This window comes from Ipomoea triloba, chromosome 14 (genome assembly GCF_003576645.1).
Source record: "Ipomoea triloba cultivar NCNSP0323 chromosome 14, ASM357664v1".
NCBI classification, from domain to species: domain Eukaryota; kingdom Viridiplantae; phylum Streptophyta; class Magnoliopsida; order Solanales; family Convolvulaceae; genus Ipomoea; species Ipomoea triloba.
Window position 1 is genome coordinate 12,627,359 of NC_044929.1, and position 26,760 is coordinate 12,654,118.

General features: G+C 37.5%; 2 protein-coding genes across 2 annotated transcripts; both read left to right on the plus strand.

The window, feature by feature from the left end:
• The first annotated feature begins 3,204 nt into the window (after positions 1-3,204).
• On the plus strand, positions 3,205-9,525 carry LOC116004614 (transcription factor LHW-like). The gene is made up of 10 exons (XM_031244734.1): positions 3,205-4,043; positions 4,838-5,050; positions 5,159-5,240; positions 5,372-5,413; positions 5,497-5,556; positions 6,089-7,912; positions 8,011-8,112; positions 8,223-8,363; positions 8,475-8,600; positions 8,985-9,525. The coding sequence occupies exons 1-10, from the start codon at positions 3,949-3,951 to the stop codon at positions 9,159-9,161; spliced, it is 2,862 nt and encodes a 953-aa protein (XP_031100594.1). The 5' UTR covers positions 3,205-3,948; the 3' UTR covers positions 9,162-9,525.
• Positions 9,526-22,394: 12,869 nt separating this feature from the next.
• LOC116004295 (pentatricopeptide repeat-containing protein At1g05750, chloroplastic) lies at positions 22,395-26,290 on the plus strand. Its single transcript, XM_031244276.1, has 2 exons — positions 22,395-23,990; positions 25,985-26,290. The coding sequence occupies exon 1, from the start codon at positions 22,458-22,460 to the stop codon at positions 23,958-23,960; it is 1,503 nt and encodes a 500-aa protein (XP_031100136.1). The 5' UTR covers positions 22,395-22,457; the 3' UTR covers positions 23,961-23,990; positions 25,985-26,290.
• The last annotated feature ends 470 nt before the right edge of the window (positions 26,291-26,760 follow it).

Sequence of the window (26,760 nt, forward strand, 5' to 3'; positions counted from 1 at the left end):
TTTTTTTTTTTTTTTTTTTTTTTTTTTTTTTTTTTTTTTTTTTAACATGGTAATATATGTTATAGACTTTCTTGACTATCCATTTATAATAGTAATAGAGATCTCATTTTATTACATAATAGTTGGCACTTGAATTTCATTTGTTTTGTTTTGTTTTTGTTTTTTTTTTTCATCTTTATCAAACTATTTTTTTTTTTTAGAATTATCAAACTATATTTTTAAACTTTATGAACCCACATTTAGATCCATAAGAAAGTAAATTGAGTTAATATAGTTTCAAAACTCAACATCAAACTGTATTTTTTAGTGGGCAAGGAGCTCATCCAAAACTCAACCCCTATGATACGATCTCACATTAGCTCCACAAGAGATTGGGGAGTGCATGGTACTTAAGTTGTGAGCAATGATACGATCCCACATCGGCTTCACAAGAAATTGTGTAGTTGTACGTAAGTTGGGCCAAACCTCCACTCATGAGCTAGTTTTTGTGGTGGAGTTAAGGTCTTGGTTTGAGTGTCCTATCACCCTAAACGATTGTGATAGGAATCAAATTCTCACTATACTGTTAGAAGTAAATCTCAAGTGAAATTTTTTTTATCTACTAGACCAATGCCTTAGAGTATGCATTTTGTTTATTTTGTTAATTGGGGATCTCGATTGCAATTGAAGTGTAAATTTAGTATCGCAATTGTGTATCGAAGTGGTGATTTTGGCTCTTGAAGGACAACTCCCCCACTAATATGTCACTTCAATAACATCTGAGGGGTTAAATTTGTATTGTAAATAATTTAGCAAGTAAGTTTATAATTTATACTACTGGTATAATACCTTCGAATAAAGAGTTAGAGTCAAGATCACTTCAATAGATAAATTGACTCGGAATAAAGAGTTGTCTTGTTATAGAGTACAAAAATATAAACCGCATCGCATTACAAAAATCATATATAATAAGCTCAATTAAAACGATGGTGACAGTAATAATTTTTTTGGCTTATATTTTAGGTAAAAATTTGTGGAAGACCATTTCACGGATCTTTGTTCGTGAGACGGGTTGAATCATATATAATAAGCTCAATTAAAAAGATGTTGACAATAAAAAAATTTGGCTTATATTTTAGGCAAAAATTTGTGTAAGACCACATCACGGATCCTTATTCGTGAAACGGGTTGAATCAAGATCAAATGTAATACTTATACTATAAAATATAATATTAATAAGAAATAAAATATTTATTTTTGATATGAGAAAATGTAATTATTTTGAAGAAAAATGTTATACTTTTACATTTTGATTTAAAAGTATTACATTTGTCCTTAAAAGTATTATATTTTTCCTTATAAATAACAAACATTTGCCAACATTACTTATAATAGAGAACATAATACTTTTGATAAAAATGTAACACTTTTACATCAAATTAAAATGTAAAAGTATTATATTTTATCTTATAAGCAACAAACACTTTATTTATAATTAATATTATATTTTTTTAGTATAAGTATGGTACTGGACCGATCTGATCCGTTTCACAACAGATAGGTCTTGTGTGAACTTATATTTTAACCTGTAGACATGGGAGACGGACAAATCAGTGTTTTCCTTCTTTCGTCAGGCAGCAGCAATTGTGCAAAAATGTTTTTCCCTCACATTTCAATTATATGGATTCTTTATTGGAGGACTAATATAACTTTTTGTTTTTTTTGGGGTAAATGTAAATATTACGTAAAAGAAGTAAATATAAGACTAATATACCTTTGAGGCTATATTTGACAAACCAAGTAAAAAGGTAGCTAAAAGTTAAAAAGTAGGTAAAAACTGAAAAATTATAAGTTAAAAGCTAAAAGCTGAATAGCTGTTAAACTAGCTGATTATATTTAAAAGTGTTTGATAAATTTAACTTTTTAATAAACTGATAAATGTAAAAAGATTAAAAATGACATCTTCATGAAATTTAAATAATTTTTAATTTAAATAGATTTGTTTACATATTAAGATTTAACATTTTGAAATGAAACTATTAGCATAATCATGATCTAGCATTGCATAATAAAGTAGTAATATTGTTGTTTCATTCATTATCAATACATCAAATACAATCCTATTCATATATATATATATATATATATATATATATATAATAATAATCAATCTTAATAATAATAATAACAATAATAATAATAATAATAATAATAATAATAAAAGTGTCATATTTTAATTAAGAGGGGTAAATGATGTCATTTATTTAAAATAATAAGGATAATGATAGAAAAAAAAAGTTAAGAAACTATTAGTTTATTTTTAAAACGTATGCTACCTATCAACTTTTATTTTAAGCTATTAGCTTATTTTGGAAACATTACCAAACATGGCTTATTAGTAGTTTAAAATAAGCTATAAGATTTTAAATAAGTTTTGTCAAACAGAGTCTAAAGTTGCCATAATGTCATATTTGATGTAATTTATTATTATTATTGTTGTTGTTGTTGTTGTTGTTATTATTATTAATATTATTATTATGGGGAATGTTTTTTTTTTCTTATTCTTTTGTATCTATAGCAAATATCAATTTTGATTTCATGAGTACTATCAAAATGACAGTTTTGATGCACATGCTTAATTTCAATCAATTTTCATTTATAACTATTTTTTCTTTTCAAAATTGATTACAACGGTCACTCCTCCGGCTAAAACATGTCGAAATTTGTAATTTATAATTATACTTTTGTTCATTCATATATAATAGTGGAGTACAAAGGTCTTGGTATATTTTGGATGGAAATTCATACATTAATGGAATTTGCATATTATATATGAATGGACGAAAACACCCTTACAAATTACACAATCTGGCATGTTTTAGCCGGAGGGATGACCGACATAATAAATTTTGACACAAAAATAATAATCGTGAATGAAAATTGTTAGTAATTAAATATTGGGACCAAAATTATCATTTCACTATTATTGGGATTAAAATCCGTATTTGTCAATCTAAAAATAATAAATTGATTATTTTATATTTAGAAAAAGAAAAAGAGCAAAAAGGCAAAAACATGGAAAAGAAATGCTGGAAGAAATTCTCAACGGGAAAAAAAATGAAAGAAGTGAGAAAAAGCCGACAAACCTCAGAAGTGGCAAAACCGCAATTCAAAGAAATTCGATGCCAGTTTTCGGCAACACTCTCGTCATTTTATCAGCCATGACAGGGCGCATTTTAGCACACTCCCTCCCACCATCTCTTCCTCTAAATACAGGAGAAAGGGGAGCAAAGAAAAAGGGAATCAATCTCTCTCTCTCTCTCTCTCTTTCTCTCTCTCTCGAATCAGAGAGCCACAGGGGTCAGCAGTAAACACTGAAAGCCTCCAACCCAAAGAATTGCATAGTGACATTACATTAGAATTCAGATATACCCAGAGATTCTTTGTCTCCCTGGAAAAAGCTCTGATGTTACCACTCTTCCACTCATACTGAGCTCATATATGCAACAAATACTACTTGTTCATTCTTTTCTCTTCTTGAAATGGACGAATTTGTTTTTGTTGTCAACTGCGACAGCCCGGCTTGTGGTGTTCTTGGATTGCTTTCTCTTTCTCCCCTGAGTTACACCCTCCGGAGCTAAAAATAAAAAAATAAAAAAATAAAAATCCCTCCTTTGGGAGCTTTTCTCTCTCTCTCTCTCTCTCTCTCTAGAATGGCTTGCAAGAGCAAGATAGCAGGGAGGTTGGATCCGGTAAGAAAGAGGAGTGGCGGTTTGAGAACCAAGCAGGCGGGTCGTGGGTCTTGTAGAGGAAGTTAGGAGCTTTGGACTTTGCTTGCCGGAACAAAGACAGCAATGATTGATGATTCTTCTTCGTAGCTGATAACTCTTCAATTTCTTCTTCCCCCCTCCCTATAATCTCTCTGCAACAAATAAGGAAAGAAAGTTTTATTCTTTATATATTATACCTATGGGCTATTTGCTGAAGCAAGCTTTGAAGACTCTCTGTGGAGTCAACCGTTGGTCTTATGCTGTTTTCTGGAAGATCGGTTGCCAAAATCCCAAGTGAGCTTTTCCTTCTTTTATCTCATCTTTTCCTGCGTTTTGGGCCTCTTTTCATTTCGGAATCTTACTTGGATATAGTCCAAGAGAAATTTGGAGCCTATTTTGCTTGAATAGTATGAATGAATTGATTCCTTTCCGTTTTTGGTTTTCCTGTACATGTTTTGTTTTTTTGTTTTTGTGTTTTTTTTGCCTTTTGCATGTAGTAATGTTTTTGGGATTTTGTGCTGACTAATGTTGGTGTTGTGGAAATGTAGGGCAAATGAAAGGAGAAAACAGGAAAAAAGTGATGGTTGTATGTTTTTTAGTGGCTATTTCTACCCTTGTTTCCCTGTTGACCAGAAGATTTCAATCCAAATTTGAAATAAATTTATGGCATAATGGATCTACTAATTGAAAGTTCCTGGGAAATTATTGCTGATTTTGATTTGACATCTTATCGATTCAAGGGATTTTGTTGTCTTGTTTTTTCTTTGAAGTAATTTGATAGCTATCGTTTTCGGCCTTTGGAATATTGTGGTTGGTCCGGTTTGATGTTTGCTAGAGAGAGAAAAAGCTAATTTTATTTTAATCTGATGAAGCCCTTTATACTGTGATGGTATCCTGTTTCTGGTTTTGTCATTCTTGTTTGTTTCAGACAAAGTTCTTGTCTTTTGTTCTATCTTTCTTACTTTTCTCTCAATTAAATCCTTGTGTTTTTTTGGTACTAGATCTTGTTTTACTAGGTGGTTTCTTGATGTCATTATACTGCATTCCAAGAGGTGGTTTAAATGTGCTTGCTTATTCTGATTCTCTAGGCTTTTGATTTGGGAAGAATGTTATTATGAACCCCAAGTTTCATCCTGTGGAATTCAACAAGTCGAGAGCTCAAAACTCGCTTTCAATAATTGGGGTGCTTGCTGGGCTTCGGATGAAGTTCTTAATTCTCGACCTGTGCAAGCAGGGGAGGGAGTTCAACCGCTTGTAAATAAGATGATGATGGAAAATCAGTTCAAAGTAGTGGGAGAAGGGTATGGCCAATTTTTTTAAAAGAAGTATGTCTAGTATTGTGATTTTGCTCCTCTGTAGTTATTACGAGGAAGATTGACCTCAATCTTGTGTTCAACGTTGCTTCTCAGACTGGCTGGACGAGCTGCAGTTACCGGTCATCATCAGTGGATTTTATCACAGGGCAATAGCAGAGAGGCGTACCCACTAGAGGTATATATATATATAGTGAAAAATCACTTTTGCAGAAAGTTTAAAGTCTTAAAAGTATTAAATTTGTATTCTGAGTGTTGGTGTGTTTCATCTGGTGCTCACGAGTTCTGTATATTGTCTGGCTCTTTTAGGTTTTGAAAGAGCTTTCTCAACAATTTTCGGCAGGCATTGAGGTATAGATTTTGGGCTCTTCTGGTATATGTTTATTTTATTCTTCTAACTTCGTGGATAATTATTGTTTTTTTCCTGTATACAGACAATTGCCGTTATTCCTGTTCTTCCTCACGGTGTCGTTCAACTTGGTTCCTACAAAGTGGTAAGTTCGTTTTTGTTGTATATGTTCTGAGTGTATGATAAGTTTAAGTGTTGATGCACATGGTCTGGCAGATTTTTTGAAATAGAGAGTCCACTCCAATAGTCTAATTCAGTCTTTAAATCTCATCTCAATAAATGACTTCATTATTTACGAGGCATAATTAGCAGCATGACATTCCTATTTGGTTCACTGTTCAAGTTCCCCGTTCCCATGATGACTTTGGTGCCGTCAAATTGCCAATTCACTGCCTCTTTTCATTGTTTATATCTTGCTGATAATATTGACGTCTGAAGATTGTGTAAAGAGCTTAAAAAGGGAGGGAGGGTGGTAGGTTGGTTTGTGATACCTATATAGTAGCCTATTAATCATAAATTTTATTGGGCCTCAGCCAAGTTCCTGCTTGTTTTGAGATGTGGCAACCAGATAAGCATAGTGCTAATAGGACATTCATATATGTTCATATCTCTAGGTTTTATTTATGCATCAAATCTTTATTATGAAGCTTGAGTGGTGAATTTTTGTGGTGCCTCAGGTAATGGAGAATATGTTTTTTGTGAACAATGTGAGGATGACAATTTGTCAACTAGGATGTATTCCTGGTGTCTTGCTATCCGGTGAAGATGCAATGAGAGAACCCGCCCAGAACATCGGGGTCCCAATCCATGTAGGAAATTCGATTTCCGAAGATTTTGTTGGGAGATCAAAAGTATTGGACTCGGTGCCTATTGCATATAGAAACTCTGAAACTAATTTGGTCCTGTCTGAGATGCATGTAGGTCAGACTTCTTCCTCTTTTGTCAGACAAAACACGGGGGATCTATGTTCTAGCGATGCTACTTTTGGGGACACCCGTAATTCCCAGAGCTTTGTCGAGTACCATGATGATCACTGTCAATCAAAAGCTCGTCCACTAATGAAACCAAACTTTTCTCCAAAGGACCAGCTAGTGTATGAAGTGACAAAAGCGGAGGTACTTCCATCAAATCCCAATGCCTGGTCGAATCAACAAGCTTATTTTTATGTCCCGGGACCTCCTTTCGATCAGCAATCTCCTTTTGAGTCGATGACAGTTGATAGTGGCAGCTTAAGGTTGACTAAAGAAGAGATGTTGTCAAATGCTAGTGTCAGTTTTCATACAAAAAATAACTCGAGCATATCCAATGGCTATGCGACATCTCAGCCAAGACGAGATGCTGATCTGGTTCCGGACCATATCGAAAATTCTGTGCTTCATTCTGTTGGAGTAAACCAACTATGTAATGGAGTAGAAATGCATCTGAAATCGAGCCCAGTTCTTGATTCCTTATCAGATGCATGTGGACCGCCAAGGAAAAATATCGGTTGCACACAGTCAGCTGCGAGTGCGTTTCCAAATGTCGAGTCTTCTAAACAGGAGGCTTCTTCTTCTTCTGGTGCGGTGAACCATTTGCTTGCAACACATCCTTCAGATAACAAAAGTGTGGAGTTTCAGCTGGATGGGATTAGGGGAATGGAAGAAAATGATTTATTCCAAGCACTTGGCATTATTATGCCACAACATAACGAGAATCTGAGTTCACCAAAGTGCATTCCTGATTTTAGTTATGATGTTAAACACGAATATGGAGTGCAGACCGCATCGTTGGATGATGAGCATGATAATACGTTTTTCCAAGATCACTCGGGGGATGACCTTTTCGATATTCTGGGAGCTGATTTTAAGAATAAACTACTAAATGGTAACTGGAATGATCTCCAAAGTAGTGGGCAGGACACGATAACAATGGATATGCGCAAGAACCCTTCTACATCTATGATTAGTAAGGACGCCTCTTCAACTGTCAACCAAGGGAAGTTGGACACTGGTATTGTCCCAATGTCTTCAGTTGATCATCTCTTAGATTCTTTGGCCTCGAGCCCTCCTGCCAAGAAAAGCTTGGATGATAATGTTTCTTGCTGGACCACGCTGACGAATATGAGTAGCTCCTCTGGTCCCAGTGCTTCGTGCTCCTATGGTCAAGTATCAATGCCTATTGAAATACACGGGGGATTAGTTGGTTTCCCCAGGTCTCTTACGGACTCTGCTATTATGGGCTCTTGCTCTTTTGGATCGGAGTCTTCGAAGGAAACTGCTGGAGTATTTTTGCACAGTAGTTCGATTTATGGATCGCAGATAAGTTCGTGGATGGAACAGGGGCACGACATGAAGAAGAGTACTAGTGTTTCGACAGCACAATCTAAGAAGCATGATGAAACAAGCAAAACAAGTCGAAAAAGGCTGAAACCAGGAGAGAATCCTAGGCCTAGGCCAAAAGATCGCCAAATGATTCAAGATCGTTTGAAAGAGTTGCGAGAAATTGTGCCTAATGGAGCAAAGGTATTGCATCTCGAACAATGCTTTTGGTTGTGTTTTCTTTGCTATTCAATATAATTTTTGGCTCTAATATGTCCATTTGTTTCCAATGCGTTTAACAGTGTAGCATTGATTCACTTCTGGAACGGGCTATCAAGCATATGCTTTTCTTGCAGAGCATCGCAAAACACGCAGATAAACTAAAACAGATTGGAGAGTTGAAGGTGTGGCACTTACTCCTTTAGTCGCCTATTGTTAGACCAACTATATGATGTACGGTGAATTTATGTTTGAGGTTTCGAATAACCACTCTTATTTTCTCGAGCTGCTGCAGATCATTAGTACAGAAGGCGGGCTATGCTTGAAAGATAATTTTGATGGAGGGGCTACATGGGCATACGAGGTTGGCTCTCAGTCTATGGTCTGCCCTATCATTATTGAGGATCTGAACGAGCCTCGTCAAATGCTCGTGAAGGTTGATGTTTGTTGCATCTTCTGTAGTCCTCTTAGCTGATTCAATACCCTGACCATCCATGCATATGATTAGAAACTTATTTCTCATTGTGGTCTGAATGCACTTATGCAGATGCTTTGTGAGGAACGAGGCTTATTCTTGGAAATCGCTGATGTTATTCGAGGTTTAGGATTAACTATCTTGATAGGAGTCATTGAAACAAGGAACGAGAAGATATGGGCACGATTTGCTGTTGAGGTACACACTCTACCTTAGTTTGATCTGTTTTAGTCTGCTCCAAAATGTTGTCAACTTAAGCATTATTATGCAAAAAGAGTACTGTTTGGTTCTTGATCTTGGTAAGACGAAAAACCTCTAGATTCTTGCTTACATTTCTTTGCCCACAAAAGGCGAAATTCCCTCGCCCCTCAGGTCCCCTCACACCCTGACCCAACAGGATAGTGGATGGGTAAATCACGGTAACTCAGCAACCCATTTGGTGGGAGGACCTGCCGACCTGCCCACAAGGAGCCTACCACATTGGATGTAACTCTCATATTGTGGCTGTCAAGGCTCGATATTGTGTCCTTGTCGACAATCTACCACTTAGGAACTAATTGAGCTGTCCGTTTCCTGATGCAGGCTAACAGAGATGTTACAAGGATGGAGATATTCGTGTCGCTTGTTCGCCTCTTGGAGCAAACAACAAACGGAGCAGAACCATCCAACGCGAACGAACTTGAATCCGTTAAGGATCATCAGTTCAACCATGGCGCTCCAATACCAACAACGACGGGTCAGGCTCGAATGTTGCAGTGAGATCCTATGAACTACTTGTTGTGTCTGGATATGTTGAGAGCCAGCTCAAAATGTGTTGCTAGCTATGACTAACTTGTCCAGACAGATACTACTGCTGCTACTGGTGATCCAACTGAGGAGATGAATGTGTGCTTTTTTCCTTTTCCCTTTTACCAAGTACATATATTGTAGCAATCAAATGGCATAGGAACATATAATCAGTGGCAGGGCTGTTGACTGCATATTTGTTCATTTCAATTAAATGTTCATCAAGATGCATCTCCAATGTCTCTTTCCTTTTCTTTTTCTTTTTATTTTTATTTTTTGTTTGTGTGATCTGTACTCGTATCTGCATCCTGCGGTATATAATAATCCAGTTGAACTTTGGTTGGGTCTTATTCAAAGCAACTCTATTAACGTCGGGATAGATTACTCTAGTTTGAACTTTGATTGTACGTGCCTTAGTTAAAGCAACTCGATCTTCTAAAGGCGTTGTTGCGTACATATAGTCATAGACCGTCAAAATAGTTATATGTAAGGGAGTTGTTGCAAATACATAGACCGTAAAACTAGTTATTTGTTAGAAATCGTCATTAGAGGCAGGAAACCATAAACCAATCCATATTAACCAACATGGTTGGCGTGGTGGTTCAGCACCTCGTTCCTAAGTATGAGGTTGGGGGTTCAATCCCCACACATGTGAATGGCTACCACTTAGTGTGCTGACAGTTGGGACGAGTGTTAGTCTTTTAACTGTCGGCTGGAGGGATATCTTTGGGCAAACCGAAAAAAAAAAAAACCAATCCATATTAATGTAGGCATGTAGCCAAATTATAGATTTGAATTATATTCTGCACCACAAGCTTATACTCTAAAATCCTAAATGCATCATACCACCACAATTTTATAAACGAGCTCAATTTTCATTATATACGAGTCTTTAAGATTAATATTATACAAAACAATTATAAGTCATAATATTTTAAAATATCTACTTAAATAAACCTAATAAGAGCTAGTAAAGTTAGGCCTATACTCGAAATTAAAAAATGTTGTCCAATTGTTTGTTAAAAGGAATTGTTCATACTATTTTGATTTTAGTATTTTTTTTAATTTTTTCTATTTTACCCTCTATTATATTATTTACTTTTCCTAAATACTCCAGCATTCCGCGAGTGTGGACTTTAGTTGATATAGGATATACATGGGTTACACAGTTCAGATACGGTCAAAAGTATTTTATTGATTATAAACCGGATACAAGTGTGTTATATCCTAAGTAACTAGCATGGTCAACGTGATAGTGGGTCAGAGGTTCCCGAGCTACTAAGCTATTTAAGAGAGAAAATAACCAAAAGTCCTCATTCCAGCATTAAGTGTTGTATTTATAGGGTGCCAGGGGACAGGCACCGGCCCTACGGCATGGACACCGCGTGGCGGTTATGCACAGGGCCAAACGCAGGTCCACTGTCTTTAATCCAAGTGCCCAGCAATTAAGCGCCACGGTGGAGGAGGATGTGCTCTAAGGTAAGAAGGCCGGGCCGGTCAATCTCGAGAGATTCCCTCGAATCGCGCACTGTATGCCCCCAAAGGAGGGCGGTCGGGAGGTTAAAGGTTAGATAGACCGATTGATGCGAGATCCGGTTTTGCCATGCTTTCCAGTTCAGGGACCGACCATAGTACAATCACGATTCCCGGGTAATGATCCCCATCATTAGTAACGAAATATTCCGTTAATAACTATTTATTATTCTTAACTTACTCATTGGTTTCTTTAAGAAGGTCTTAGGTTCGAACCTTGAACATAAATTATGAATATGTTAGAGTGTAATAAAATAAATACAATATAAAATTTAGCATGAACTTTGGTCAATTAATTAGTATATATATATATATATATATATATCATTCAAAGTTTTTTTTTTTGAAACCAAACAGATATATTAAATCATTCCGAAGACAAGATATTACAGATAAAGTCAGGAGGGTTTGAAAACCACTCCGCACAACCAGACAAAGAAACAGATTGCTTTGCAATAGCGTGTGCTGCCTGATTCGCTGATCGTTTCGCAAAACATAAAAACACATGAGAAAAACAACTCAATAAGTTTTTAATATCATTAACAACTAAGTGGAAAGATGATGCTCCGGTGACTTGATTAAAGCTTTGCACAACCTTGAGCGAGTCGGTTTCCACTTGGACATTATTCATGTTCATCTCTTTGATCCATCCCAAAGCTTCTCGGATTGCCACAGCCTCAGCCTCTCTCCGAGTGAAAATGCCCCTCCATTTGGTAGCCTTTGTTGCTATGAACCCCCCTTCATCATATCTAATTATGCAGTCAAAACCCATCATGTTGTTTTTGAAGTCAATGGCCGCATCAACATTCAACTTGAGGTAGCCTTCCCGTGGTTTATTCCACTTTGTGCAGTACTTCTCCGGGACTTTTTCGGTAATGGTGGACGATTCTTGCACCCATTCCTTCAGAAAAATCTTGGCCTTTGTCGCTGCCACTAACGTTAAAATTGGGTTTCTATCATTCGAGATCTTCTCGTTTCTTTGTTTCCACAATTCTCAGCAAGATGTTATGAAGACATGCAACTATGTAGCAATGAGACATTTTGAATTGAAGCTGAACCATTCATGGAATATTTGTGTTGATGAGGACTGAAAAGTATACCCCAGGAGGCTCCATAAATCCTTAGCATAACTACAATCCACAAAAAGGTGCCAGATGGATTCTTGTTTCGAAGAGCACATAGGACACAGGTTATCACAATTTACCCTTCTGCTTATCAGTAAATCTTTGGTAGGGAGACAACTGGAGCAAGCTTGCCAAAAGAACATTTTCACCTTCGGTGGCAACTTTAATTTCCAGAATGAGGCCCATTGTTTCTTATCCTCTTGGCGAAGGTCCCCAAACAAAACCCTGTAACAGCTCTTCATAGTAAAACTACCATCCTCCTCAGGTGACCAGATCAACTTGTCTTGAGTTTGTTGCTTAGGCAGGGGGATTTTTAAGATTAAATCAGAGTCCTTACTGTTAAAGATGGCTCTAATGGTCTCCTCATCCCAATTACAATCTGAAGAGTCTTTGAGGGTGTCAACTATAGCATTTTTAACAGGGGATATGGGAATGTTGTTACATATTGATTTAAACGATCAGGGATCCACGCACTTATCCTTGTAAACATGTATCGTGTTACCTCTGCCCACTCTCCACCTGCTATGAGTCTTGATTAGCTCTTGGGTTCCTAGAAGACTGCGGATTCAGGATAATTTATAAGTCTCCATTACATAACATGGCAAGGTTAAAAAGTCTGAGATTACAGAATCCCAACCTTCTCCATTCCTTTGGAGCACACATATTCCCCTAACTTTTCAAGTGAATGCCCTTATTTTTTGTCTCGTTCCCCTTCCACCAGTAAGCATTCATGGTAGTCTCAATATCTTTTACAAACTCTTTGGGAAGAAGAAACACTCCCATGGCATAAGAAGGTATGGCTTGGATAATACTTTTGAGGAGAACTTCCCTCCCTGCTCTAGAAAGAAACCTTTGATTCCACCCCCGGATTCTCCCTAAGATTCTATCCTTCATGAAACCAAAAATCTGTCTTTTGTTCCTCCCAATCATCAGGGGTAAACCCAGGTAATTACCATTCCCCTCAGTCCTTCTAACCTCTAGTAACTCACCCACCCTCTCCCTCAACTCCTCCCTAACATTTCCACTAAAAGAAAGGGATGATTGATCAAAATTGACAATCTGGCCAGAAGCTGTAGCATACTGGTTTAAAAGATGTTTTAGGTTGGCAGTTTCAGTAAGGTTGGCTTTGAAAAAGATAAAGCTGTCATCAACAAAAAAACAAGTGTGAAATGGTAGGGGCTTACCGAGCTATAGATATCCCATAATTTTCCTCTCACTCTCGTACCTTCTCATCAGTGCACTAAAACCTTTAACAACAATCCGAAACAAATAAGGGAAAATGGGGTCTCCTTGACGAAGGCCTCACTTTGGGGTGATAGGGCCTACTTCCTCCCCTTGATTTAACACAAAGTATTCAACAGTTGATACATAATGCATAACAAGATTTATCCATCTTCTGCTAAAACCCATTTTCTACATTATAGCCCGGAGAAAAGACCATTCAACTTTGTCGTAGACCTTGCTCATATCAAGTTTTAGAGCAGCAAAGCTCACCCTACCCTGAGTTTTTCGTTTCAAGAAATGTTGCATCTCAAAGACTACCATGATATTGTCAGTAATAAGCCTACCTAGAACAAAAGCACTCTGATTGTCAAAGATCAAATTGTTAAGAATAGGTTTCAGTCTATTTGTAATAGCCTTGGTGATAATTTTGTAAGCCACAGTGCAAAGGGCAATTGGTCTAAGATCGGCCATGGTTTTGGGTTTGGATTTTTTGGGAATTAAAACAATGTGGGTTTGATTTAAGCCCTTTGGGAGATAACCAGTATTGAGGAAATCATTACATAAGCTCACTAAACTCTCCCCAACTATATCCCAGTAGGTATGAAAAAAGCCTAGGTTTAAGCAATCGATACTTGGGCTTTTGTCCGGGTGCATGCCGAAGGCAGCTTCTTTGACTTCTTCCTTAGTAAAATCCCTCAAGAGCAATTGATTTTGCATATCAGAGACACTTTGTAATTGACACTGGAGGACCAGATGGTGATCACCTGCAGAGCTTGTGAATAAACTGATGAAATAGTCCTTAATTAACCAGTTCATATCCTGACCTTGGTTAATCTAGACTCCTTCTTCATTTCGCAATCTAAGAAAAGTGTTGTTTCTACCTCTCTATGCTACCACCCATGGAAGTATTTGGAATTGACGTCACCACCCTTGTACCAGAATGTTTTCGCTCTCTGTCTCCAGAACTGGTTCTGCTGCTCCAATAGTTGAATGAAATATATCTGGGGTTCTCGAAAATTCTTGCACTCCGAGAGCATCCGTTCTACCTCTAAGATGCTCCATTTGTTTTTTTGCTTGTTTCAATTTTTGGTTGAAAATTGCAATTATAGTTCTTCCCCCATTTCAAGATTACTGAGCTGCATACGTCAAATCTAGAGCAAAGATTTTGCCCCACTATAATTTTCCAACTATTGTCGACAATAGCTCTGCATTGCTTCTCCTTGTACCAACAATTTTCAAACCGAAATCTCCTCCTCTTAGTTGTTCGAACAGTAGGGATCGACCAAATCACCAAAGAGAGATGATCACTGAGTGTTGCTTCAATAGAATTAGCCCTAGCTTCACCAAAGATATCAAGCCATTTATCATTTACCAATATGCGATCCAACTTCTCTCTAACTCAATTCGGATTCCCCCTCTAGGGGTGAGCAAAAAAAACCGAACAAACCAAAAAACCGATGACCGAAAACCGAACCGACGGAATATTTCGATTTTCGGTTCAGATCGGTTATTAAGGTAAACCGAAGATAAATCTAAAGAATACACACACACACACACAAAGTTACTAACATACTGTAATTTGCAAAAAAAAAAAAGAAAAAAAAAGAAAAAAATATACCGTACAGTGTTTATATATATACACTACTGTACATATTTTCATACATACATACATATTATAATGAATATACTATACATATTATAGTATACATATTATATTTTAAGTTACACGGTAGTACGTATTGGATTGCACGACATTTGTTAATCATATAATGTATAAAAATAGTTCATTTATATCTCACTAAACTACTATTGTACTAGAGGACATTAATTTTAATTCATTATAAATACTAAGATATTCTTTTTCTTTTTCCCTTAATAATGTAGTCTTTTAGCATTAGTCAAATAAAAAAAAAAATTAATTAAGCTATTTTACTAAAAAAAATCAGTTATTGATGTTGTGAGTATGTGGTGAGGGTGAATGTGTGATGGAATGTGATAAAACGAAGAGTCAAGACTCCCCGAGTGTCGTATCTCTCAAGGATGGCGAATGGGAACCGAATTTATGTTGGCATTTATGAGGTTGAAAGGTAAGAGTTGCAAGAATCATAGGGAGTGGTTTTGTTCATGGTTGATTTTGTGAAGGGTTTGAAGGTAAGATTAAGGTAGAAAATACAAAAAGGAAAAGAAGGGGAATGCATGCCGATGCTAAGCCAAACGATTGATTATCGTAGGTAGCTTGGAATTGGGTTTTGGGATTGAATAAGGGAGTCACGGTATTGGTACCGAGTGGAGTCACACTCAGACTCTCAATCCTCATTCGGTTGAGGCATTTTATCGAACACCTAGCCTACCACTCCTCTCGGATCTCGTCCTTTCGGACTAAGAGCGGAAATATAGATGAGTTGGGCTCGTGAGAGGCCGCTATCGCGCACTCTCTCACTTCCACTCGGTTCACTAACTATCCCGGCCGGAAATAGAAGCAAAGTTTGAACAACATCATCCATACAAACATCAATCATACTACCACAATTCTCAAGATCATAGGACAAGATTTAAACATCAATCAATTGGTTAACAAGGGCACACACACCCAAACTACACTACTCTAGCATAGAAAGCATTAATAACAACAAAATAAACTAAGCAAGAATGTAAAAGATCAAACTTTATAATAAAAGAAGTATATTACCTAAAGAAAGCTTTAAATCTACATCATCTTCTTCTTCATATCCTAAACTAATCTATTCTAAGGAGGTGTATATGTCTTCCTCCCTAAAGGGGAAGAAATTAGAAAGAAAACTATTTCTAGAGATTATTGGGTGCCTCCTCCTCAAGGTCTTGGAATAATGAGCTTTATATAGTGGGAACAAAATAGGGGCAAGATAGACATTTTTCCCGCAGCAGAATTTTAGGGCTGTCACAGGGCTCTCGACGCGTCGAGCCCTGAAGAAACTTTCCGCGATCTATCCACACGCTTGGTGGAGGGCGTGGGGAGCTACTGGAATTATTCCACGTCCATCCACACGCGTGTGAGGCTCCTGCTTCATGGTTTCTTCATTTTCTGCTCAGTTTTGGCCTTAAGTCCTCCTTTTGGCTGTAAAATAGCTTAAAAACATCTTTCATGATCGTGTTAAAGGTTTTTGGTCACATCCGAGTCTTAATGCATGAAATCCTTATGAAATGGGTAGTAAACTATACAATTCTAGCCCGTAAATGACCCTTAAAATAGACTATTCTTGGTGCTTATCAGTTATATTTAACCGACTGAAACCGACCAAAAACCGTCGGTTTCGGTTATATCGGTTATGAATGTTGGTCGGTCGGTTTTCGGTCGATTATGAAGGTTCGGTTAAAAGTTCGGTTATTTCGATTATTAACCGAAAACCGACCGATGCTCACCCCTATCCCTCTCCCTCTTTCCCAGGTAAATTGATATCCATGAAACTCGAAGTTCTTGAGCCCACTGCTCTTTACAGCCTCCTTGAAACCTTCCATAAGCCAAAGGGGAAGAGGGCAATTACCAATATTCTCGGCTGGGTGTAAAATGTTATTGAAATTGCCCATCGCAATCCATGGGAGATCGCTCTAAACGGAGAGATTCTTAAGGAGATTCCATGAGTAGTGCTTTCTGTGTCTCTCTTGGCAACCATAGAAGTCGGTGAAATGCCAGACATGAGGGGAGTTGTTTAGAGTCGTCGCATCAATATTATTCGAAGAGAAGGTTGTAATGGAAACATCGACATCTTTCTTCCAAAGTAATGCTAAACCGCCTCTCAGCCCAATGCTTGGTTTCCATTAAGAACAAAATAACTGGCTTCTTAGATTGGACCAGGTCCAATAAGACTTGAATTGTCGCCTGGTTACCAAGCCTGTGGCAGTTCCAAGATAAGAGACTCATTGTTGTAGGCGGGCCTGAGGAACAGGTCCCGCCTCTAACACGTTTTTTGGCCCATCCAAAATAATTTACTCACACATTGTTCCCCTTCATGGGCTTTATTAAGCCTAAAAATATCTATCCTTTTCCTCTTCTGTTCTTGGGTAATGGTTTCTGGACAAGGTGGGTTGGGCCCCATGGTAGCATTTCTTCCTTGGTTTTGAAGAAAAGCCTAGACGGATTGGGGATCGATAATTTGCTGGACATGAGGAATAGTAAAGGGACCGCTGGGTAAAGCCTCTGTTTCTCCTATTAAATGCACCTCCTACTCATTGTCTTTGTTCTCATTAATGGCATTAAACACCTCTGCAGAGATACTTTCACGCAATACCTCATTCTCTGATGAAACCTGTTGTTGACTTTCTGTCTCAATGGATGAGGTACTGTTACATTCCTTTTCTATCCGTCTCCTTGGACGCTCTGTCAAAATCCACTGTTGTCCCATTGCCGGCAGTTTGCGACGGCCTTGAGCTCTCATTTTCGGTCCAAAGGGTTTCTCCGATGTTTGTTGCTGGGGTTCAAGCATCTTTAGGCAATATTTCTCCGCATGGCCGATCAATCCACACGAAAAACAAAAGGAAGGTAGTCTTTCATACTTGAAATCTACCCATATTACTTCGCCTCTAGGGGGTTTCGCCTTCATCCGACGCCTCAAGGGACGCGTAATATCCAGACCAACATGGACACATATGAAAGCCTTCCACATGCCATCTAGTTGGCTCGAGTTAGTTCTTTTGTAGTTCCCCAACATCGTGCCGATGGTTTGAGCTGTTCTCTCATTTTGAAGTTTCTAAGGAATGTTATAGATTTGGACATAGAAATCTGCATGTTCAAGCTTGGCTTCAAACGGAGATTTGTTGTCGCCAGGTGTTCTTAAAACAAGGAGGCTTTGCTCATATGACCACGGTCCATCTTCCAGAACCCGATTCACGTGGATTTCATGAAAAAAATGAAATAGAAACAGATTGGTCGAGACTTCTTTGACTAACATTCCTTTTGCAGGTGTCCAAACATAGTCCATAGTGTCTCTAAAATAGCTGAACTTAGCTAGTCGTTCACTTAGGAGTTTTCCCACAAGGGTGAATGCTGGATCTTCAAAGATTTCATCTTGATTTTCTTCCTCAAGAGAGACCTCAATGTCTTCATCATCGTATAGAGAGAGGTTTGTACAGTGTTCCTCCAGGTTAAAGGGATTCCTGCTGCTGGAAGCCATAGTAGGAGAAGGGGAATCAGAGATACAAGGGGAGCAAGGGAATATTACCAATAGAAAACCAAAGCAAAAGATGAGTTGATGAGATGAGATGACACATTCCTTGAGAAGTTAAAGACAGCTGCCAAACGGTGAGAGTAAATGCTGATGCTCCGAGGTAGATGAGAAGGGTGAGGGTAATTAATGTTGCCAGGAGGAAAAAATACACGAGAAAATAGGTTTACAATAACTCAATACAAAAACAACCGGGTAACATGAGAGAAAGAGATAAAGGCAAATAAGAAGAGGAAAAAACTTGCCATGCAGACAAGGTGTAGAAACTTGTCATGTAGACAAGGAGGAAAAAGCAAGGGTGATTACACTTGCCGGAATTCACTCGCTGGGTTCTCTTTTCTCTTTTCTCTTTTATGGGTTGTCGTGTTTCTTAGAGATCAACTCACATATGAAGTATATAACATTCAAAGTTAAGCATCAAATATTACAAATAAAGAATCTTGAAAATCATTTTCTTGCATTTTTTAAAACAAATCTAGGTTAAGTCTCTTTTATATTTACTTAATTAATCTTCTTTTGATTATTTAGAACAAGACTCAATATTATTTTAATTATGCTTTTGCAATAATGATTTAGTTCATTATGTTATTAATATTTTTTGTCTGTATTTGTATAATGGTACAATTGTATATTACTTTACAAATATTGTACTATTATTTTTTTATCGAACAAAATATTAACATAGAAATAAGAAGAAAGGACGAAAAAAATCAGTAGCAAGGTTATGGCTAGCACATGAGAATAAGAATTAAGACTTCAAGTTCAAAATTCTATATTCTGAGAACTATGAAATTGTTGGCGTGTGCATGGCCCCATGTGGTAGCAAATGAGAAAATTGCCAGTCACTCTAGTGCCCTCATCGCTTAGGAATTTTGGCTAAACTAGGAACAACTTTGGACACCAATACGGGTCAATAAGTGACATGGCGATCAACTATGGATGCAGCCGATTGGGCACCCCAGTAGATGGCTGCTCGGGCCCCAAGGTGGTCGGAAGGCTCGGTTTCGATCGTGAATGGAGTGTATATGGCCGGTAGGAAAGGCACACGATAGTAGACTATGGGGTCGACCAGTGGAATTAATTTGCGGTAAAGACAAAAAGTTTCAGAAGATTCGTGGAGAAAACGTGAATTTTTTGTGATAAATACTATAATAAGTTACGATTTGAGTTAGAAGGAGTTTAATATGTGTTCAGATTTCATAAATGAATTGATTAGAAAAAAAGAATGTGGAAATGACCACTTTCTAGTGTCAAAATTAGGATATGTTCAGATGCAGCATGGAGATTTGGAATGATAAAAAACCACTTTCAAGGTTGTAGAAGATATAATTGAGAATGAGAGTGATATGAGGTTGAAGAATTTAGTCGGCTGGAACAAGGCATTGATTTCTAGGAAAAGACTATGTTTCTGCAGTGAGGGAGTTTGAGGAGTGCATAGAGAGGGATTGAATGGATATGGTGGCAATCAACAAGGCATTGTGTTTGATGTATTTGAGAGATTGTTCGATGCTATCAAGGTGTTGGAGAATGCTTTGGCGCGTGTTCCCACCGTGCCATTGCACGAGACTATGGTGGTGAACTTGTGTAGTATGTATAGATTGGCTTATGTTAATCATGTGTGATGGGATATGAGCCCCGGAGATTGGGAGAGTAGCGATGCCAGGCGAAATAGCGAGAAGGACAGGAGAAGACGTTAAGCCTAGAAGAGTTGTTAGGGAGCGGGTCGGTCAGAGAAGGCAGAGAACGGCCGAAGGCGGTATAGAGTAATGTATGTGGTCAAGCCAATCAAGAAGTATTGAAACCAATCAAGAAGGAGTCCGATTAGTTATGAAGTTAGTCGGATCCCATTAGTCATCCGTTTGGGTGAGATAGGTAGGCGATCTCTTGAGGAAGGCGATCAGCTAGAAGAAGGAAGAGAGGAGTAGCCAGCCAAGCGGTAGCTGGAAGAGGTTGGAAGAGTGGACGACCCATCTAGTTCAAGGCCCATAGAAGCCGGGCGAGTGCGGCAACCAATCCCGTGAAACCAAGTGGATGGAGGAGCTAGGCAAACGGAGCCGAGTCAGTGAAGGAGCCGGGTAAGGAGTTGAATGGAAGAGGGAGTCGGATGAGCGTGATAAAAAACGAGATGCCCAAAGTGAATCGATGAGACATGTCATTAATGAGCAATTAAAGAGGAATTAGTGATAATGATGAGAAGGATCGTTGAAGGAAGTGATGAGCTATCAATGATTAACTCACATTTATGGCTTTTATTATCCTTAATTACCTCATTTAATGTATTAATGATTGGTAGGGTGCAACGGTCACTTAGATTTGTATAAAAGGCATGTGAAGGCACTGTAGAAGGGGTTAAGCATTTTGAATATACACGAGAGAATTTGAGTAAAAATTGTTATTTTCTAACAACCCTTTGCATTTTTCTAGTAGTGTTGGCCTACCAGTAGACTGCCTTGGAAGTCTAGAAACCAACAATGTGGATATAAAGATGACACTTAATAATTGGATTGCTAGAGTTGCTCCAGATGATTTCGATTTAACGTGTACTCAAATATGAGGTATTCATTGTTTAATCTTAATGCAAACTCGAGATTAAAGTCAGCAAAAAAAAAATTCAAAATCATAATTACACTAGGACATAAGGGAGTCACCATTTAGAGCGCAATGGCCAGGTCTAAAATACCCCTCTCTGCGAGACAGTTGACCTTACATTGGGACATGGGAAGGACATCTGACCTTTACTATCGAAGTGGACGTGCAAGCGTCGTGGTCTACGTGCCGAGCAACCATGCCGCCCAGAATAATCACTTGGCATATAATAGGGTCAGGCAGGGGCGGACCCACAGTGTGGGCAGCTGGCCCCCTCCCCCACCCACCCACCCACCCACCCCTTTATATATATGTGTGTGTGTGTGTGTATGTACATATGTATGTATATAGCATTAACTTATCTATAAAATATATATTTATGTACAAATTACTATATGTTTGAGTAGCTTAGTTGGTTGGAACTAGCAATACTCGTTCATAGCTTTATTTTTCTCTTTTATTTGACTTATTTATAAAAATATATATTTATGTACAAATTACTATATGTTTGAGTAGCTTAGTTGGTCGGAACTTGCAATACTTGTCCATAGCTTTATTTTTCTCTTTTATTTGACCTATTTAATCCCTTCACAAGACAAATTAAATGTTTTCTACTTTTTATGAATCATTTAATTAACAAATTAAATGTTCTTTTAGCCTACTTTTTATGAATCATTTAATTAATATAGTATACAAGTTTATATCATACTCCATTGTATTCGAATTAATTTAGAAAAACTTAGGCTATGTTTGGCAAACCTAGCTGAAAAGTAGCTGAAAGCTGAAAAGTAGCTGAAAATTGAAAAGCTATAAGCTCGAAGTTGAAATATGAAGAGCGGTTAAACTAGCTGTTATGCTTAAAAGTGTTTGGTAAAATTAGCTTTTTGATAAGCTGATAAATGTAAAAAGACTAAAAAGGACATCTTCGTACAATTTAAATAGTTTTAAATTTAAATAGGTTTGTTTATATATTAAAATATAAAATAGTGAAATCAATATATTTTAATAAAAATATAAAGTAAGAACATATATTTGAAAACATATAAAGTAAAACAAAATATTTATAATTCATAAGATTAGTTCATACAAAAATCAATGTTAAAACACAAATGTCAAGTTGAAATTACAATCAAACATATTGAAGAGAAAAAGTCAAAAAACTTTAGCCAAAAAGGCTTTAATTGGGAAGGGTAAATGATGTTATTTCTTTAAAATAATAAGGTTAAAGATGGAAAAAAAGTTAGGAAGCTAATAGCTTATTTTGAAACGCTACCTTAGGTAGCATTCAAAAATAAGTTCTTATTTTAAGCTACTAGCTTATTTTAGAAACATTACCAAACAGAGCTTATAGCTTATTAGTAGCTTAAAATAAGCTATAAGCTCCTAAATAAGCTCTGCCAAACAGAGTCTTAGAGTTGATGTAATTAAAAGAAATTAAAATTTAAAAGTATTTATGAATATAATGTTTTTTCTATTCAAATTATTTTATATAAGATGATTCCAGCATAATAGATTGTAAGTAAGACCGGATCAAGCCTGAACAATTTTCGCCTGTGGCAGAGAATTAAAATCTGAAGTGTTGAACCTCAAGGGTAATTTGAACAATGAACGTTCCCGCGTTCTCCTCCTCTCCGACCACAACGCTACAACCTCCAACGCCGCCGCAGCAGCGTACACCTTCGTTTCATGCACAACCAAATCTTGAGTCCACTGTCTCGTGGACCTCCTCAATATCCCGGTACTGCCGCAATGGACGGTTAGCGGAGGCAGTAAATGAGTTCACCCGCATGAGGCTCTCCGGCGTGGAGCCAAACCACGCCACCTTCATAAGTCTTCTCTCCTGCTGCGCTCATTTCCCATCGCAGTCCCGGCCCTTTGGGGCTGCAATGCATGCGTATGCTCGGAAACTCAGCTTAGATACTCAAAACGTAAAAGTGGGCACTGCCGTTGTTGATATGTATTCGAAGTTCGGACAAGTGGGGCTTGCAAGGTTGAGTTTTGATCACACGAGTGTCAGGAATAGAGTGACTTGGAACACCATGATTGATGGGTACATGAGAAATGGCAAGTTTGACGATGCAGTTGAGTTGTTTGATGAAATGCCGCAGAGAGATGCTGTGTCTTGGACGGCTTTGATCGGTGGGTTTGTGAAAAATAGCCGTTTTCAAGAGGCTCTAGAATGGTTTCAGGAAATGCTGTTATCTGGAGTGGAGCCCGATTATGTGACCATGATCTCTGCACTTTCTGCTTGTGCTAATTTGGGGACTCTCAGTTTAGGCCTATGGCTACACTGCTATATTTTGCAGCACAAGTTTAATGACAATGTTCGGGTGAACAATACATTGATAGACATGTATTGTAGGTGTGGGTGTGTTGAATTGGCACTCCAAGTATTTAAGCGAATGCCCGAAAAAAGCATAGTTTCATGGAACTCAATCATTGTAGGCTTGGCCGCGAATGGGCATGCAGAAGAAGCACTTAAAAATTTCAATTTGATGCAAAAGAAAGGGTTTAAGCCAGATGGAGTGAGCTATACTGGAGCTCTGACAGCCTGCAGCCATGCTGGTTTAGTCAAGCAGGGGCTAAATTTCTTTAAAATGATGGTCGAACTTCATAGAATTTCACCAAGAATTGAGCATTATGGATGCATTGTTGATCTTTATAGTCGTGCTGGGAGGGTAGAAGATGCGCTAAGCATGATAAAGAACATGCCCATGAAGCCAAATGAAGTGATATTAGGATCTGTGATGGCGGCCTGCAGGAGCCTGGGGGATGTCAGATTGGCTGAGAAGCTGATGAATTACATCTCTGAGTTGGATCCAGGTGGAGATTCAAACCACGTCCTGCTTTCTAACATATACGCTGCGCTTGGAAGTTGGAGAGGGGCGAGCAAAGTGAGGAGGAGAATGAAGGAGCTCGGGATACAAAAGAAGCCAGGAATCAGCTCAATCGAGGTCAGTGGTGCCATCAGTGAGTTTGTGGCTGGTGACAAATCACATGAAGATACACAGTTCATATATGCAATGCTGGATCTTTTGTCGCAAGAAATTAGGGTATCTGGCTATGTTCCAGATGGGGATGCAAATCAATCATATGAATCTTGGTAAAATTATTCACTCCATAGCCAACATAAACAGGTATTTATGATGTTTCATTTAAAATTATCCTTCACTGTTTTGTAGTGTGAATACTTAGTTATCATTTCATGTTATATACAAATCAAACCACAAATAGGATTCCTCTGCATATTCAACACCAAACCACAAAGAGAGTTTCAAGAAAATTCATTCATTCTCATTTCTTAGTTTCTGATATGTCTGGTTCTAGTTCCATTGCCCACATCCAAATGAAATGCCCCCAACAAGGACAAACTATTTGTTGAGACATTTTAATGTGGATCTATAATAATTTGGGGAACAAGGTAGAAATATGACCTAATATTGTAGTGTAGTACTAGGCTCATGCTGCATATAATGCCTTTGGAACTGCCAGTTTCTGTTATGTTTACATTCTTATAATCTTATCATTGTTGATACCATGGACAGAGCCACTGTCACCTTTTCTGCAGTTTTTGCAAAGATTCTGTAAGTGGCGGCACTGTCCATCTGAGTATTATATATCCTGAGAAAGTGAAATCTTTGAAATATGCTTTTTTACTGGCATTTCTGCAAGAAAAAGGACACCTGGGGTGTTGACATAAACTGTTACAGCCTTTTTTGTTTTTTTTCTGAGGGTAGTACAGATCAGATATAGATAACAGCTGGCCCTTGAGCCTTGACAAAACAAATTGGGGAAATGGGAAAATGATTAAAATACCATTTACCAGAAGGAAAATGCTATTTGCACTCAATGCATGTGTTGTTCAGTTTGACATGATAATGTATTGCAAATGTTGAATGCATATAACACCATCCCAAGAGCTAAGAGCATCCCAATGGGAGTTTCTCACAGTTTTTGAGAAAAAATTACTGGCTCGGAAGAGAGAGAAGAGAGGTAAAATGAGTTCTTTTGTTAATTCAAGGTTTTTGTCAGAAATGAAAAAAAAAAAAAAAAAAAAAAAACAAAATGGCTGCGTTTGGCCAATGTGTTGAGCGCGTAAGGGTGGTTGTCAATTGGCGAACACCTTAACTTTTATGATTTTCTTTTCTTCTCTTTTTTAACCTGGTAATAAATTTGACAAACCCTGACCTCAAAATCTTAAAATTATTGACATTTCTTTAATTGTAAATAAAACGTCCAAAAATATGACATAAACATTTAGTGGTGATAGTTTTTTGGTGCATGGTATGACTATGTAGTAGTGTTGTGATTGAAAAGTGAAGGTAACAAGGAGGAACCCCTACTTATGTTGGATTGTAAAAGCCTACTCAAAGAGTGTGGGTTGGACCATGCAAATATGCCATACACTTAAATGAGGACAACAAATGTGCTGATCTCTCGACAAACTCAGGCAAGGAAAGAGATCGGGAAAAGACTATTAGAGGATTGTCTCGAGAGTATTGTATTCTTTGTGTATATATGGATAGTAGGGAATAGAACTTGGGAGATGGATAATGAAAGGGTTACAAGGTGCACACCCTCGGATAATGACGAAAAAAGAAATTTTCAGGAACAAAACATTGCATATTACATCACAAACATAATACACAGTAGTTCTCCAAACATTATGGGATTGCTTATAAAATGCAAACCATATATGCATCCATTAATTGGCTTAAGGCATTGTCGTGGGCTTCTTCCTGGGACTACCCCCATTGTGGTGCAGAGGGTCTGGTCCTAATGGTGCAGCCCTTAATTCCCACTCCACTGCACTCTTCTTCTTCTTCTTCATATTCCCATTCTCATTCTCATTTCCATCTCCATTCCCATTCCCATTGAATATTGACTTCTGTTTCTTGTCCTTCAAGGTATAAAGTACCTGCAGATATGTATGATATGATAGTATAAACACAAGAACTAAAACACACACACACACACATATATAACACCAAGTAAACTTCAAATTTAGGACACAACACAAATGGTTTGTGCATGTCATGTGATGTGTGTGTGCATATATATAGTCTTGAAACAAAAGAGGAACCTTTCTGAACTTGGTTTTCCCTCCCCACTCCATCTTCATATCTGCCAGGAAACAAAAGCAATCAAAGAAATGCTAAGAATATAAACCAAATCAAGCATGAGATACCTGCATGTGATTGCTGCAGCATTGCCAAGAGGACGGTTGTCATGAACACTACACACACAACTTTGGCTGCGGTGCTCAAACCCATGTTAACGATACTATGGCTTTCCAACAACAATCTTAAACCAGTAGAGCAAACTAATTTAGTATTGTCTTGTGGGGAGTGGCAACAATGGACCATGTCCCAATTTATAGAGGCTGTACGTAATGTTTGTTATTAAATATCGGGAAAATTACGGGCCTGTTTACTAACATTAAACTGTTTTCTGTTTTCTGTTTTCTAATTTTTCAGTTTTCATTATCTGTTTTCCATTTTCTGTTTTCTATTTAGAAAACTTGTTTACTAACACTTATTTTTTTAAATTTACTTTTTTAGATTACTGTTAATAAAATTAACAATAAGTTTAATTTCGAGTGATTTTTAAACCTTATATTTAAAATATTTTAAAATATAATGTGAATGATGTATAATTTTAAGCATAAGCAAATAAGTTATGTTTAAACAAGTAATGTAAGTAGAAAAGATAGAACACGATAATAAGTAAAAGAAGATGATAATGAATGTAATGATAGTAATGAATAAATATGCAAGTAGATAATGGTGAGAATGTGGTTATAGTGACATATAGTCTACTAGATGATAGTTGATTCTGTTTTCCATTTAGAAAACAACTTTTAATAGTGTTTCAGTTTTCTAGAAAACTAGAAAATTATTTCCTGTT